This window comes from Heliconius melpomene, chromosome 7, assembly GCF_056956725.1.
Source record: "Heliconius melpomene rosina isolate 202511_hmr_F chromosome 7, ASM5695672v1, whole genome shotgun sequence".
NCBI classification, from domain to species: Eukaryota; Metazoa; Arthropoda; class Insecta; order Lepidoptera; family Nymphalidae; genus Heliconius; species Heliconius melpomene.
In genome coordinates this window covers 543,089-558,497 of record NC_140395.1, presented here as the reverse complement: position 1 = coordinate 558,497, position 15,409 = coordinate 543,089, and the positions used below count along the sequence as shown (strand labels likewise).

Genomic DNA, 15,409 nt, shown 5'->3' with positions numbered 1-15,409 from the left:
AAAGAAACACCTAAACTTGCTACAAAAAAGGACAATCTTAATGTCTTTCACTTTTAAGTGTAGTCGTGTGTGATTATATAAACAATTACTGAATCGAATTAAAGAAATTATTGTTTGACTTAACCAGCTACTTTTTACTTTAAAAAGAGTCCAGCCCACAACACTGGTACAACAGTGTGACTATAACGCGATAGGTTCGGTTTCCACTTGACAAAATGATATATTTAATGTTTACATTTCTTCACTCTGGCGTCGAGACAAAGCGCAGTGGCCAATCAATGCCTCAATGCCTCCAGAATTGAGCAGAAAGTTGAGAACGGTAGTGTCTATGTGTATAATTATTATTTAAGAATTTTGATAATCAAAAAATTAACATAATCTTAGTGTTAAAGTTAGTGTAGTATTCAAGTGCTGAAATTTAAGATCTGATCGTCCTACCGTCTGTTTTTATTAAATTTTGAATATTAATACTACATGTCAACGGCCTGGCAACAAAACAAGTTTATTTTGGGTCCAAAATTGTTAATTCGCCCTCGTTGTAAAATTTTGAACCACATACCCAATGAAGTTGTTTATAATTAAAACAAAAATAATCCGTTTTTTTAACTGTTGATGAACTGATTTAATTTCAGTTAAATTGTTTTAAGTAGTTAGAGGCTAGTCGTGGCGCAAATGCACAAGGAAACTGAAATTAATTATTTAATTATTTCATTTCCTCACTTTGGTACCAATCAACACGCAGTACCTTCAGAATTCGCTGGAAAGATCGAAACAGAGAGACTTAAGGTTCAGAGGTTTTCTTTTATTACAAGGTTTGTTTACAAGGGAGTCAAATTCAGTTTCTTAGATTTGGTTACATAATTACAAGTTGAAAGGGGCGCTAGGTGAGTCGTGCCAACCGCAAAATAGTCTGGTGTCCCAGAATTTTTACCAATCAAGCCTGAAAATAATAAAAAATCTTTTACAAGAAAAAAGATCAGTGTCAAAGTCAGGTCCTGGAAAATATTTCTAGATATGCCCATCCAAGTCAATCTTATAAAGGCGTGTTAAATAGAATGTCGTCTGTCGTAAATTTGTCGTCTTCTTCTCATTTTAAAGCACGTTCTTGATTTAAAAACGCCTAGACTTCCCGATCATTTTATGACATTGTTCTGCATATTTCTCCACAATTTAGAGACATTGCCATTAATGAGAGGAACTCGAATACATAATCACCGCGTGTATTCCACTGCTGGTTCAGCTTGTTTAAGTTAAGTATTTCAAATAATGGTAAGGTTAATTACTAATTATTAAAAAAAGTATTTTGTTGAAAATTTCTCCTTTATGAGTAAGAAAAAACAATCTTTAAAATGAATACAATAATTATAAGTATTTCTAAACGCGGTCAAGCGGCACGAAACTTAAAAAAGTGAGTGTAAAATGTAATCTGAGGTCTGTAATGAGATAATTTTACAGTATACAGTAGCTCTATAGTAAAAAATATTCGTTTTGAAGTAATTTTGTTTGGCTAGTGTGAAAGTGTGTATGGATCTTTGTTACACAATTAGATAGAAACGGTTGAATGAGTTTGAATAAAAAAAATTATATAGATATTTTAAATTCATGTAAAAAAAGGGAGATGGAAGAATAGCGTCTGACTGTAGACGTTGTAGTTGTAAGGTCTATTCATATTCGAGGAGATTCATTATTTATATTTCCTTGGTCTAGCCTTTATCAAGAGAAACCACGGTGTTGAGAAAATACAGAAGTATTCACTCCTCATTGTCTATAAGCCTACATAAGAGTAAATAGTTCAATAAGAAGGAATGCTTATATCAGATCTTCGAGTGGTATTTGAAGCTGACGAGTGCGTTCCGTAGATATATCTTAAATATAGAACTCTTATGACCTCTGTTTTTTAAATGTTATTTGTTAAAAGCATACAGGTAACTAAGGCCGTTGTGGCGTAGGGGCACAAGCATGCTATTGTAAATACGACGGTTGTGGGTTCGATTTCCATTGAATACCTCAGGAATTTCGACGGAAAGTGATCAAGAGGCAGATAAGTGGGTCTTTGAGTTTAACAATCCGTACTACTGATACTGAGTCTTTATGTATATATATTTTTATATATTTGTTATAATATATAAATGTGCCTTTTCCTATTGATACCGTATTTATCGCACAATTAGTAAGCAAATAGTCTGCAAGTAGAACACAGGTATGCAGAAAAATCAATGCATAAATGCTCATATCTTTTAATTAACTTAGAAGCTTCATCAAGAGACCTGAAGAGTAGCTCGATGCGATCTCAAGAAATGGTCTTGACAGACGGATTCTATCCTTTACAACGTCTTGAGGTACCAAGTCCTAAAAAAGGAGAAGTTCCTTGGATATACGTAGAATACGGAACTCTAATGACCATCAAGGTCTATGGAAATTGACTTGTCAACAGCATATGGCCCCAGTAATTGGTTTTTAAGCGTCCGTGAGACCGCGAGAAAGTTTTGCGTTCACTGAATGTATAATTAAAATTCAATTTTCAACAAATTTGGTTATTATAACAATAGATACAAGATCTAGCGACGCCGCCCGCCGTCGCGTCGTGGCGAACATGTAGCGTGGGGGAACAAGCGTGCGACTGCTAACGCTGCTGCGATGGCCGTGCCTGTGGGTTCGATACCCAGCCAGCCAGATCGTCGTTGAGGATCGGTGGTAATGATTGTACTTAAATTTAATTTTTTATTTTTTCATTTCCTGTTCGGACAAATCGAGGTGTTGTGAGCATCGAATTAATCATTAAAAAAGTTATGTCTCTATAATAAGTAATGCATGAAAAACGAAGTGTCTGAACCTAAAAAGAAAAAAAAACCTAGATTCCCTCTGCCTATCCTGCTATATGCGGGATACAGCGTGAAGCTATATTTTTGTTTATGAGTCCGGATATCCGACACTTAATAGTAAATGATCCATAAAAATTATGGTGTTAAAGTAAAAATAATGGTCACGCTCTAAATGAAGACGTAAATATTATTATTATAGGCGGTTTACGTGTTATTTTCATTGTACTTAAGTGATTTTTATAGCATTTTCTTGAATATTTTTGTATTTTGAATAAACACGCTTCGATTCCCATTGGAGGAAATGAAATAGTTTTCGCCACTCAACACGCAATGCCTTCAGTATTCGGTGGAGAGTGGGAACAAAAGTGTAATGGTAACGAAGCTTATTAACAACTAGCGGGCCGCTCGCGGTTGCACCCGCGTGAACTAAATTATTATTAATTTCTGTCTCCATGGCTACGTCCTAGTGACGTCTATGCAAAATTTGAGACTCCTAGCATTTAGTAACGAATGACAAAGACAAATGTCATTAGTAACGAAGTTTCATACAAACTTTCAACCCCAAAAACAACCCCTTAGAAGTCGAATATTACAAATTCCCGTCTTAGCGAGCACCTACGTCCTATAAGTAACTCCTATGCAAAATTTGAGATTCCTAGCACTTGTAGTTTCTGAGATTTCGTGATGAGTGAGTGACCTTTCGATTTTATATATATAGATGAACAAAAGTGTAATGGTAACACTAGGCTCCCAGGTTCCCTCGGCCTGCTATGTGCGAGAGCTTAGCTATCTATGATAGAATATTGACACATGCAAAATATTAAAAAAAACAAAATAAACAAAAAAAAACTTTATTAAACATAAACCAACATACAAACTAAAATTAACAAGCCAGTACAAAACAAGTTTTTATTAGAAGAAGCCTTTTGTGGTGCGAAGAGAGCTACGTCCTGAAAGTTTGAGTTCCATCCTATTATTTGCTCGTCACGGTTTTGAACCCGTAACCACAGCTCTAGAGGCCGGAAGTACCTGTAATAAAAAATATTTTTAGCATTTTTTACCGACTTCGAATAAATGATGTTCTCGGTTTGCCTTGTACGTGTGTTTATTGTATTAGCAAACGCGCTTATTAGTTATGAAAGTTTTTTTAGGGCAGTTGGTTATTAAGGTGATATTCCACACTCAAGAAGGAAAATACCTCAAAAATATTTATAAGAGAAGATGTTTATTTCAATATTTTTGCTATTTTCATAGCAGAGTAAGCAGAGAGGGAACCTAGTGTCAAGACACTCCGTTCTCTGTAACATTTTTGACCAAATTCGGGACCTCGCGCTTCACGTTTAAGAGCTGCGGCGTATAATTATAATACATTTCCTCGAGTCTGTATCGAACTCACAACTATCCTATTTGCACTACGACGGCCTCACTTTCACAAGAAAAACTGTGTCTATAAAACATTTTTTTTTTAATTTCAATTTTATAAGTTGGACATAGTGCAGTTTTTTGTGACATATTATATATTACGTTGTGGTAAGATAGGTGATGCCAAAGCTTCCAGCATATTTTTCTTGTAAACACTAACCTTACTAGGGACTCCGGTGATATTCTATTAGTTTTGCCCCTCGTCATACTCCTTATAATATCCGATGCTGATTTAGATGCACCAGGCTGCATTATATCACTGAAAAAGAAAGAGAACCTAGTGTTTAGACATTCCGTTCATGACATAGCTTACATAGTTCTTAATATAGAGATAGAGTTCCCCAATTTTTGCCAAATTCTGGAGGCATTGCATGTTGAGCGGTGGATCTCAAGGGCACGCTTTGCCTCGTTACCAGAGCGAGGTAATGAAACTATTAAACATTTCATTTCCTCGAGTGGAAACGGACTCACAACCTTACAGTTGCACGCTCTTGCCTCTGCGCCTCGACTGGCCTCAAGGACAACGGCTATTAATATCTAATCAGTTATTATTAATTACTTAGGTTTATTAATCATTTATTATCTATTATTCTCACCTCAGTATTCTCCCAGCATCTCGACTCCTGTAAACATCGCACTCATGTAAGTGTCCCACGTGCCCTGAGGCTAAGCAGAGTTGTTCGAATATTTGGAACTCCAATATGGTCGCAAGAAAATATTTTATATATTCCTGTAAAAAAATATTTATATTGATATGAAAAGAAATGGTCTAACCACCGAGGACGCAAAAGACCGTGCAAAGTGGAGTAGGTTGAGTAGGAGGGCAGTAACTGGCAATAGCCGGGATTAATGCCAGGAGGAAGAAGAAAAGAAATGATCAATCGTGGCGCAGGTTGTGAGTTGGATTATTATTAATTGGCAATATGGGTTCCATAATTAATAATTGGCAATACAATAATATGGAGTCGTCTGATGATTGAGTCGACCTGAATGCAATGCAATTCTTCCGAGGTCACTCGAGCTTAGGTTCAAATAAAGCAATTATTTTTTTTGTAATAAAATCCTGTGTTTATTTGACTTATCTTGACGCTGTATCCTGCACACAGCAGGATAGGCAGAGCTAATCTAGTGTTAACGACTCAGTTCCTCATTTTCCGCCAAATTCTTAGGTCATTGCGAGTTGAGTGGCAGAACACAACGCCGCGCTTTGCCATGTCACCAGAGCGAAGTAATGAAAATATTCCATTTCCTCGAGTAGGAATCGGACCCACAACCTGTCGCGTTTACAGTCACATTTTATGCTCCTGCGCCACGACTGGTCTCGACTAATAATATACGTACTTGATCTGATATAATGTGATACTTTGCTCCAGGATCGAAATCAGCTTCTGTTCTCGGTAGAGGTGGAGTTACGCCCTAAAATCAAATCAACACATTATTTATGGAAAAAGTGTTGTTATTTATTTGATTTCTAAATATTTTTAATATCTTATTTCATTTTCTCAAGTCTAAATTATTTCTAAATGAACACTTACTTGATACCTAAGCTTCATTTGCCACCATTTTGTGTTCATGTTCTGGACGCCATCTTCGAAAACCGACCAACGCCACTATAGGAGACGGAAAATTATTAGAATAATACATTACATTGTTATTTACACTCAAATGTCTCCGATATTTAACTTGTGAGTGAACTTTTTTTTCTTAAATTTCATATATATAAACATAGTTTTTAGCGTTCTTGCTCTTGAGTAGCACTTCGTAACTTATATTTCCCGGATCTTGTAACTGGTTTATATTTCTCAAATAATCATACTAATATTATAAATGTCAATGTAAGTTTGTTTATTACGCTTTCACGCTAAAATTCTTCAACCGATTATCATAAAAATTTGTACACATATTATAAGAGGTATCAGAAAGGACATGGGATAACATTTCTTATTAAAAAAATATTTATCCAAAAAAAAAGTTTAGGCGAGTGAAACCGCGTTTGAATCTTTAGTAGTATAATAAAGATATTAAATAAACTGTAGCTCACCTGATCTACCATAAACGCAAATGGTAAATACGCAACTTTTTCTAATGCCATCGACATTAAAAAGTTCATGCTAACTTCATAGGGGTCTAGGGACCTGAAAAATAAAATATTTACACTGTGTATCCTGCGTATAGCAGAGTAGACGAAGATAATCTAGTTTTAAAACACTCCGTTCCCCGCGCACTGCCGAATTCTCGAAACATTTAGTGTTGAATTTAAATAAAAAATTCAACGTCGCGTCTTGTCTTGTTACCAGAGCGAGGAAATGGAAATCATTCATTCCTCTGAATGGGAATCGTACCCACTACCCACTCGCGTTTAAACTTTGCACTGCTGCGTCAAGATAGCCTCAACTTATTTAAGGTCACCAATACGAGTATATTCTTTAAGGACTATGTTCGCATATGGACACTAAAAGATTTATGTATTTTTTCAGCTATGCAGTTGTTACCCCCTTAGTTACTTACTTATTTTGATAGAGCCCCACTCTCTGCAAATGCGGTAAATTGTAAACGGAGAGAGTCGCGGCGTTCGCGACCGCCTCGTGGAATGCTAGAAAGAGATAGATGGATTATGGTACTTCAGGACAGCAGGGGGCGATCAGTTCATTCTACTCGCTGTTATGAAAAACTAAATTACCACATAGTATGGTAAGCAGAAGATACCTCCGCTCCCTACTTTCCATTCATTTTTCGAGACATTGTGTTTTGAGGGGCGAAATTCAACGACGCGCTGTCTTAACAATTACCAGGGCTAATGAATGAAAATGAGTCATTTCACTGAGTAAAAATCCAACCCATAATCCTCGTGTTTTGCAATCAAGCATTGTGCCGTTGCGCTACGATGGCGTATATATTTCATTATACATTTTTTCGTCTTACCAGGATTGGCTCCATCTCTGAAAAGTTGTGGCTGTTCCGCGTACTGTAGGTAATATTGTATGTGCGCCATTTCGTGATGCGTGGAGATCAAATCTTGCATCGTCACTTCTGTACATTGTTTTATTCTGAAATAGTTGTTAAAAAACACATATGGGAAAAATGTTTTCACATTTAAATTTCATAAATATAATTTTAAAATTATAACTTCGAATGTCAATTTAAAATAGTTTGTAGCGAATATTAAGGCCCTCGTGGAGTTGGGGCATAAGCGTGACACTGCGACGCGTTTACACGCGACAGGATGTGAGTTCGATTCCGACTCGAGGAAATGAAATATTTAATCGTTTAATTTGTTCGCTCTGGTAAAGAGGCAAAGCCGGCAAAGAGACATTGAGTTCCGCCTCTCAACGCGCAATGCATCGAAAATTGAGCGGAAAAATAGGAAACAGGAGTGGCTCAATGGGAACGATGTATTTTACCACTAGGTTCCCAGGTTTCCAGGTTCTCTGCCGTTCTTGCTAAATGCAGGATACAGCGTAAAAAATATTTTAATTTTGATATATACATTTTTAAAACATTTAATAAACAATTTTTAATAGTCATCATCAAACAGTTTTTGAATATTTTTATAAATAAGGAAACGTAGTTCATAATAACGTAGTTGATTAGGCATTTCATCACTCAACACGCAATATGATAAACTTTTGAGAAAGTGAAGGACGTAATTCATTACTAGATTGGCTTTATCTATCGTACACACACATACATACAATATCCTTCACAATTTCTCCAACTTGTATCTAAAATGTAGACCCACACTTACCTATAATCAATCCTATTACAGAAATCCCAAGCGCTGGCCGTACATTGGACGCTCAAATGCGAAGGCCTAGCCAGCATCGATCCACGCCAGAACTCAGGAGGTACCGGCTTCAAACCCATAGACGTGTAGAACTCCTCTGCCATTTGGAACATTCTGGAATTGAGAGTGTTATTTTAAGTGTTTAGCATAATTGAAAGAGATTTTACAAATGTTCTTTTACCCCGTTCTACATGCAATGCCTTGTGAATTCAGCGGAAAATGAGGAACGGAAGCTTAATAGGAACGAAACCTACACTACAGACATGTGGTCCATAACTTTTTTTTTCATTTTACCAAATTAGTTATTAGCTAATCGTATTCTGCTTTTATTTGTTGTTTAAACTAGGCTAAGAACTAGACATTTAGACGCAACAAACTGAAATCTTAAAATTACAATTCATCCTCTTTTTGGAGGTACAAATTGAATTTTCTCAACACCCAAATCAACGTAATCGGTACAATACCTATATAATAAATAATTACCTCATGCAAACTATCAATCTGTAATTATTACCAAAAAACAACCAAACAATAACAAAGGCACCCCCAAACCTTAACGGTGTAAATCCCTGTCTCAGCATTTCAGAAGTGACATCGATGTTAGGTGACTGCGGGAACGGCATTACTAGGTCCATTATTGATTTCCAGTTCTGTGCCCACATGTTGCCTGCAATGTATGGAGAAGGTACTGGGTTTGATTTTTAATAAGTAGTAATTATTATATTTATTACAGAAAGGGTAGCTTTACGTGTTTTACCGCATGGTACAACAGGCATAGAGTATGCAGAAAACCCAGTGTTACAACAGTCTGTTCTTCTTTTTTCCTACAAAATTGGGGACATTGCGTGTTTAAATTTAAGTAACCTAGAGGAAACATTTTTTTTTATTTAATTAATTATTATTAATACAAAGTATAATCTCAAAAAACAATTCAATAGACTACAACATAATAGCAATGTTAAAAAAATATGTACCCAATAAATGAGCAGGAATAGGTCCATCAGGTCTCACGGTGTTTTCCCCATATCTTAAAACTAGTTTTCTTCTCACATACGTAAATAATTGCTTGTAAAGCGGTGCCACTTGATTGTAAATCTCTTCTAGACTTGCTCTGAATGAAGGGTCTTCGTAAGGAGCACGCATCTGGTCCCCAGCATCTCTAAATCCTAAAGATTTTAGGGGGAAAAAATCAATTATCCATCCATAGTGTATGAAATAAGATGGGACTAGCCTATTTTATTAAACAAGTTTTTTGTATTAAGAATTATTTTAATTACTGAAACTTAAATTAAAAATATTCTATATGTCCCTTCAAAAACATAACGTAACACTACAACATCAACTAGACAATAAAAATGTTGCAAATATAAAAATAATTCCTCACAAACTCACCAGTATTACTAGCGGCTTCATTAGCCAACTGAACGTATCTCATGAAACGATTCTTCAGTTTAGGACCAGTTTTGTCTCTAAAACTCTTCCAAACATACAACAATTCACTTTCTATCCTAGAATGGGCTAAAATCCTAGAAATTTCCGGATCTAATTGCATGTCACAGTAATTTGGGTAATCATTATTTTCTAAAGGTTGGTAGTGCTGGTACGGCTGGTTTGCCAGTTGGTAGGACTGATATCCGCGGGTTTCAGGGTATTCTGTGGGATAGGATGGCAGCCTTGGTACATGTGGGTCATAAGGTTTCTGGCCGTACGGACAGATTTTGGCAGAATTGTAGATTTCTTTCATTTCCGCTATTAGCTGCTGTATCTGAAATAATTGATGGAAGATTTTTTTTATTTGTGTCAGAAATATATAAATTTAAGACATTATGTTCTCTCCCTTATAATAATTTTCGTATAAAATGGAAACAAATGTGATGTTACTGTTAGCTAATTCATTACCAAACAAACAAACAAAAAAACAAAAAAAAACGATATATTCTTACTTCACTAAACTTTTCATCAGTTAAAGCAGCTCGACTGGCCTGAACTATCCTTGCCAGCTGTCTCCTTCCCTGAGGATCTGATACCCTGGAGCCATCGAAGACAGCCGCCTTTTTCCAAGAAAGCTTCTCAAACTTGGAGTTGAGAGCTAGTTCTTCGAGCATTCTTCTACGGTTATATTCGGTGATGTTTGTAACGAACTTCCATTGCGACATTGTTACTCTGAAGTGAAGAAAATAATTTTGATTTTGATCAAAGGCTTTTTTTATCAGTTATAAATGTGTATATTTTTAAAACTAAACAATAATGATATTTTCACCAATATCAGACACAACTGACACAAGCACAGTATATTTATTACATTATCTACTCGTACTATTATTATTTACTACGAACACGTAGTCTATAATTTTCGTGAACTATGAATGTTTATTTATTGAGCGAAGCGAGCGGAGTGCTCTACTGGAGGCTTTTCTACACTCTCTCTCACCAATAGTCTTAAACGGTTTGACCGATTGAGATCAAAATTTGCAAACATATAGATATGACTACGTAGGTGGTTTTAGACGAAAAAAAAATCAAAAAATTCAGAAATTAATTACTCGCTTCGCTCAACATGTGAAATCCGGTTCGCGCCCCTAGTATTTCTTGTGCTGCTTAAACTAGGCTCAAAATTAAACTATAATTATCTACATGAATGTAATTTAGGTTGCCCACATGTGACGACACGACATGTGACTTAATATTATTTTAATGAATGTAATGCACGACGGTTGTGGGGGAATGAAACTCGGGAAAACACCCGCGGAAATTGAATATTTAATATTTCCACTTTCTCGCTCTGGTGTCCCAATGGGGAACGGAGTCTTAACGCTAGGTTCCCCGGTTGCGGGATACAAGGTAAAGCTAAAAAGAAAATATCTGATAATAGACATATATTTGGTTACTTTGTTTTACCTGTAGCACATTCCTGAAGCTTCCCGGTCGTACTCCCGTAGAAACTGATTGGCTTCAGCAACATTTGTATTTATACCCTGGAAAATATATGTTTTTAATACAAATAATGAAAAATAAAATGTACCTATACACTGTTATTATTGAAAGATGCTGGTCTTGGATCTCGCCACAAGCTCTACGTTGCCATTGCAACTCCGCTCCGCTCTAGGAAAATATATGGGGCAATTAAAATAATTAAAAATTATCATATACACTTTTTCAATTAATGAGAGTGAATGTAACATTACTCTAGTATTGAGTGTATCTTACTTACTTACTTAAAAAGATGGTACTAAGGAAAAACCTGAACTGGCTCCATTGCTTCTTTTATCTTTTTAAAAAATTAAAGATGGGACCTTCATATGTCAACAAAAAATGTCAAGATCATTCTAATGACAGGAAGGATGGTAATTTAGCAGAGCAAGTGCATGTCCAGAACGAAGGACATAAGACAATAGTAATGCACCAATTATAAGATGACATGCTATTATATTAGTTTTTGTTATAAAATTGGGTCATTTTTATATAAAAACTTTTGTGATTTTAAAAGGTGATTTGGCTTAGATGCTATTGTATTTTTAGGAATATCTGACTGTACTCGTATAATAATTGGGGTTGTTTCTTTTTTCTCTTCTCTTCTTTTTCTTTTTATTTCTCTAGCGAGGTAGTTAATGATAACAGAGCTACGGTATAGACCGTGACAAAATGCAAAAATACATAGGTATTTTTGCATTTTGGAAGATCTCCTTTTTTTATGTGACTCTCCTGTATTATTGAAACGGTGTTCTCGAAGGCCAACCGAGATCTTCCACTGCCTCTTTTGCCCCATCCACTTTTATGGAGGAGTAATTACTGGTATATATTTTGATTACTCGGCGAATTTCATATAAAATGCAGCTAACTAACTAATAGTCGATGGATAATTGTAATCGATGGATTGCGTTGACTTAAAAGCTTATTTTTTTCTGGGCTTTGTGAGCCATACATCTAAATGTTTGACATTCTTGATATCTCGACATAATTTTGAGATAATTTTGTCCTGACTGACGGACAAAAAAGGCATCCATAAAGGTTCCGTTTATTCCGTTTGAGATACGGAACCCTATAAGCAAGTAAAGTCGTGTTACAATCATGTATACGGTGTACAGCATGGTTTTCATAATCAAACAATAGCACTTCACTGTATAGTATTACGTACATATAAAACAATGGCAGTTTTGTTCCGGTTCAACGATTTTTTAAATGCTGAAATACTATGATTTTTTTAATTAGGTAAACTTTCGCTTTCGACTTGTAAATATATTTTGTCATTTATATCCCTAACGTTAGAGATTATTTTATAAAAGAGAATTTTTAATCTCGAACAAATGAAAATATTAATAAATTTAATAAAAAATATTTGAAGGAGTGGGAGCCGAACTCACAATCTTCGCTTTTGTTGTCACACGCTTGTGCCCTGCTCGTCATTATAATATAGCAATAAGTTTAAGCCGGCGAAGCCACGTCTTTAATTACCTACTAATTACCCCAAATGTGATAAAACCTTCGACCATATATTTTGACCATATTAGCATATAGCACTGAGCCATAATGTTTCGGTAAAACTAAGTTGGGTTATTGTTTAAACGACCTACTTTTCTGGCGGAAAATTTTGTCAACTTCGTCATGGCTTCTGGCCACAACGGAGGTTTCTACTCATGGAGTCTGGGAAGTATTAATTACTAATTTTCTAACGTATAGTAAGAAAGAAAGAGACTTTTGTAATGTATCATACATACATTTATTTTTTTTAGGATTCCGTACATCGAAACAAAAATCAGTAGGTGTCCTTATAGGATCCCTTTGTTGTCCGTCTGTTTGTCAAAACCTTATATCAAGATCACGTAGAGATATCGAGCTGAAATTAATGTCATATATCCAGGTCGGGGGACCCATCATCCACAGATAAGAATAGACTTCTTATTTCATGCATTGTATCTACTTCTACGCGTTTTGTATAAAATTGACCGTGCAATGAAAACCTATAGTATATTTCCGTAGACCTATAATAATTTAATTATTATCACGCTGTATGTAGCAAAGTTGGCAGAGGGTCTAATGTTAGAGTTAAAACACTACGTTCCTCACTTTTCGCCCAATTTTCATTGTAATTGCCAGACTTGAAACCAAACTTAACGCCGCGTTTCAGGTATCCAGATTGAAAAAATTAAAATAACTCAGTAAAACCATCATAGATATTTATAAATTGTGTAAAAAATGTGAATATAAAAATATTATTTGCTTTATTCAAGTTTTCACCATAACAGACAGTAGATATAATTATTATGTCTTAAATGTCTTAACACTCTAGATGAGGGAAACTACGAATCTTTACAGAGTCTGAAATTATTGTTTAAGTTTTATTAATTTTCATAATACTTAAGCGATAAATCACAAAGAACACATTCATTTTTTTGTACATAATTAATTAATTGTACTTAAGTGTTAGATTTATAACTGTGCGTGGAGAAACTCCCGAGTTATCAGATCTTAGTGAAACTATATTTTTTCACTCGCATTAAGTAAGAAAAGGCCGTCGTGGCGCAGCGGCACAAGCGTGCGACCGCGACCGTGAGCCCGACGGTTGTGGGTTAAATTTTCATATGGGAGAGCGAAATATTTCATTTTCAATTTTCATTTCGTCGCTCTGGCAACGAGATAATGCGCGGCGATGAGCTCCGCCAATTATGTAAAGCGTCAATAACTCGACGGAAAGTGTTTAACGGACGTGTCTTAATTAAAATTCTTCGTAGCACTCTAACCCGGGTGTCCACTGCGTACTCTGCGGGATGTACGTGGATGTATGTGGACTATGTGCGGGATGCAGCGTGAAGCCAAAAAAATTAAGTATCAAAGTATCATTTATCAAATTAATTTTGAATTTTTTTTATTGACAGCTTGTACCTATTTACAGATTTAGAAAAATATATGTTTATTTGTGTTATGTTATTTTAGTTTTTAAATAAATATGGGAACTGTATTAAATATCTATATAAAAAAATTATTGACTTATTTTTAAATTAGAGTTTACAGCAAAATAATTTTTGAGTATATCTATTTATTAAGCTTTCCATCACTTGTTCTAAATTTCGTAATTTTATGTTTATTTGTCTACAAATATCTCAGAAATTGAAAATTGTTAAAAATTGTTAAAAATTAAAAAAATTACAACGTGATGATCTTTTTTGGTTTAAATGAGATATGATGTAGCAGGACGGAAGAGTTCAAATCAAGAAATCAAGAATTCAGCTAAGAGCGAGGAGTATAAGAAATATCTTGAAGGAAACACGGTTTAAGTATAAGTTCAGAGGTTCCCTCCGCCCGGCTCTGTGCGGGATACAGCGTGAAGTTTAAAAAGTAGATTTTATTTTTTTTATAACTCACCATCCTCATATAGTCTTCACTAAACGCATACCGTGTGAAGAAAGCAAGAACGAGACAAATTATAGAGACCGCCATTTTAAAAAAAAACACAAGCACTCGTTCAAAATAACATTTTCTTAAACCAGATTTATAACTAATACAGATTTTTAAACATCCAAATCATTGTTTACTTAGAATTATTTTTTTCCATATATTTTGTTTTATATGGAAAGTAATGTCTATACGCTGTAGGAACTGAGGAAAGACTGCTACAATGGTGAAGTCGTCATTGTTAGTTCCATGCTTTGCTGAGCACGACGCTGGGCGCGGTACAAGTGAGATATCTTCAGATTTGTGTCAAATATACACTATATTTTGAGATATACATTTTTTTGTAGCTTCACGCAGTAGCAGAGTAGGCAGAAGTAACCTGGGAATCTAGTGTTAAGACACTCAGTTAAGAAAGTTTCTTTACTCACTTACAGTAGAGTATTGGAGGCAAAATTCACAGATCGTATCTTTTGATTGTTTGGTCTTGGAAGCTTGCTTTGATTCTGTGTTTTAAGAGAACACAAAATCTGAGTATTTCATATTAATTTCAGCTCAGTATTTCCTGTAGATCTCGAGATAAATATTTTGAGGTACGGAACTCTAAAAATGAACAGAACATTGAAAGCGGAGTGACCATTCACTAGGTGATTTATTACTAAGAAAATGAATGGTACGTACAGTGGCGGACTAACCCCGTCGGAGGCCCGGGGCGGTGTCGTTGAATGAGGCCCCCCAACACACCTTCCTTCCTAGTACTACAGCCAGAGCGTCATCTGAAGCTTCCATCATAAGCTCAGTTCCAATATAGTAATCATCATGAGCTAGTTCACACGCTATAGTAATAATAGTTCCGCGTATAAAATAAAATAGACTGAGATCCCAGGACCCTAGTAGCCCTACGTCATTTTAGTAAAGCCGAAATTTTGAACATTTATAGTCTAACTAGCGGCCCGCTCGCGGTTTCACCCGCGTGAACTATGTTATTATTAAT

The 15,409-nt window shown here is 35.5% G+C and overlaps 1 protein-coding gene across 1 annotated transcript; it reads right to left on the bottom strand.

Annotated features, from left to right (window-relative positions):
- Positions 1–3,657: 3,657 nt before the first annotated feature.
- On the bottom strand, positions 3,658–14,637 carry LOC146537129 (angiotensin-converting enzyme-like). Its single transcript, XM_085187592.1, has 15 exons — positions 14,389–14,637; positions 10,927–11,003; positions 9,972–10,191; positions 9,421–9,793; positions 9,003–9,194; positions 8,581–8,695; positions 7,990–8,142; positions 7,167–7,291; positions 6,753–6,837; positions 6,286–6,379; positions 5,780–5,854; positions 5,586–5,660; positions 4,841–4,974; positions 4,405–4,503; positions 3,658–3,851 (listed from the first exon to the last, which is right to left on the bottom strand). The coding sequence occupies exons 1-15, from the start codon at positions 14,461–14,463 to the stop codon at positions 3,677–3,679; spliced, it is 2,067 nt and encodes a 688-aa protein (XP_085043718.1). The 5' UTR covers positions 14,464–14,637; the 3' UTR covers positions 3,658–3,676.
- Between the last annotated feature and the right edge of the window lie 772 nt (positions 14,638–15,409).

Bases quoted from the DNA above. Each gene is read 5' to 3' on its own strand.
- LOC146537129 (XM_085187592.1), bottom strand. From the start codon at position 14,463: ATGGCGGTCTCTATAATTTGTCTCGTTCTTGCTTTCTTCACACGGTAT. The intron at 5,855-6,285 runs GTGAGCTACAGT...CGTCTCCTATAG, and splicing joins TTGCGTTTATGGTAGATCAG to TGGCGTTGGTCGGTTTTCGA. The intron at 3,852-4,404 runs GTTAGTGTTTAC...TTTTTATTACAG, and splicing joins TCACCGGAGTCCCTAGTAAG to GTACTTCCGGCCTCTAGAGC.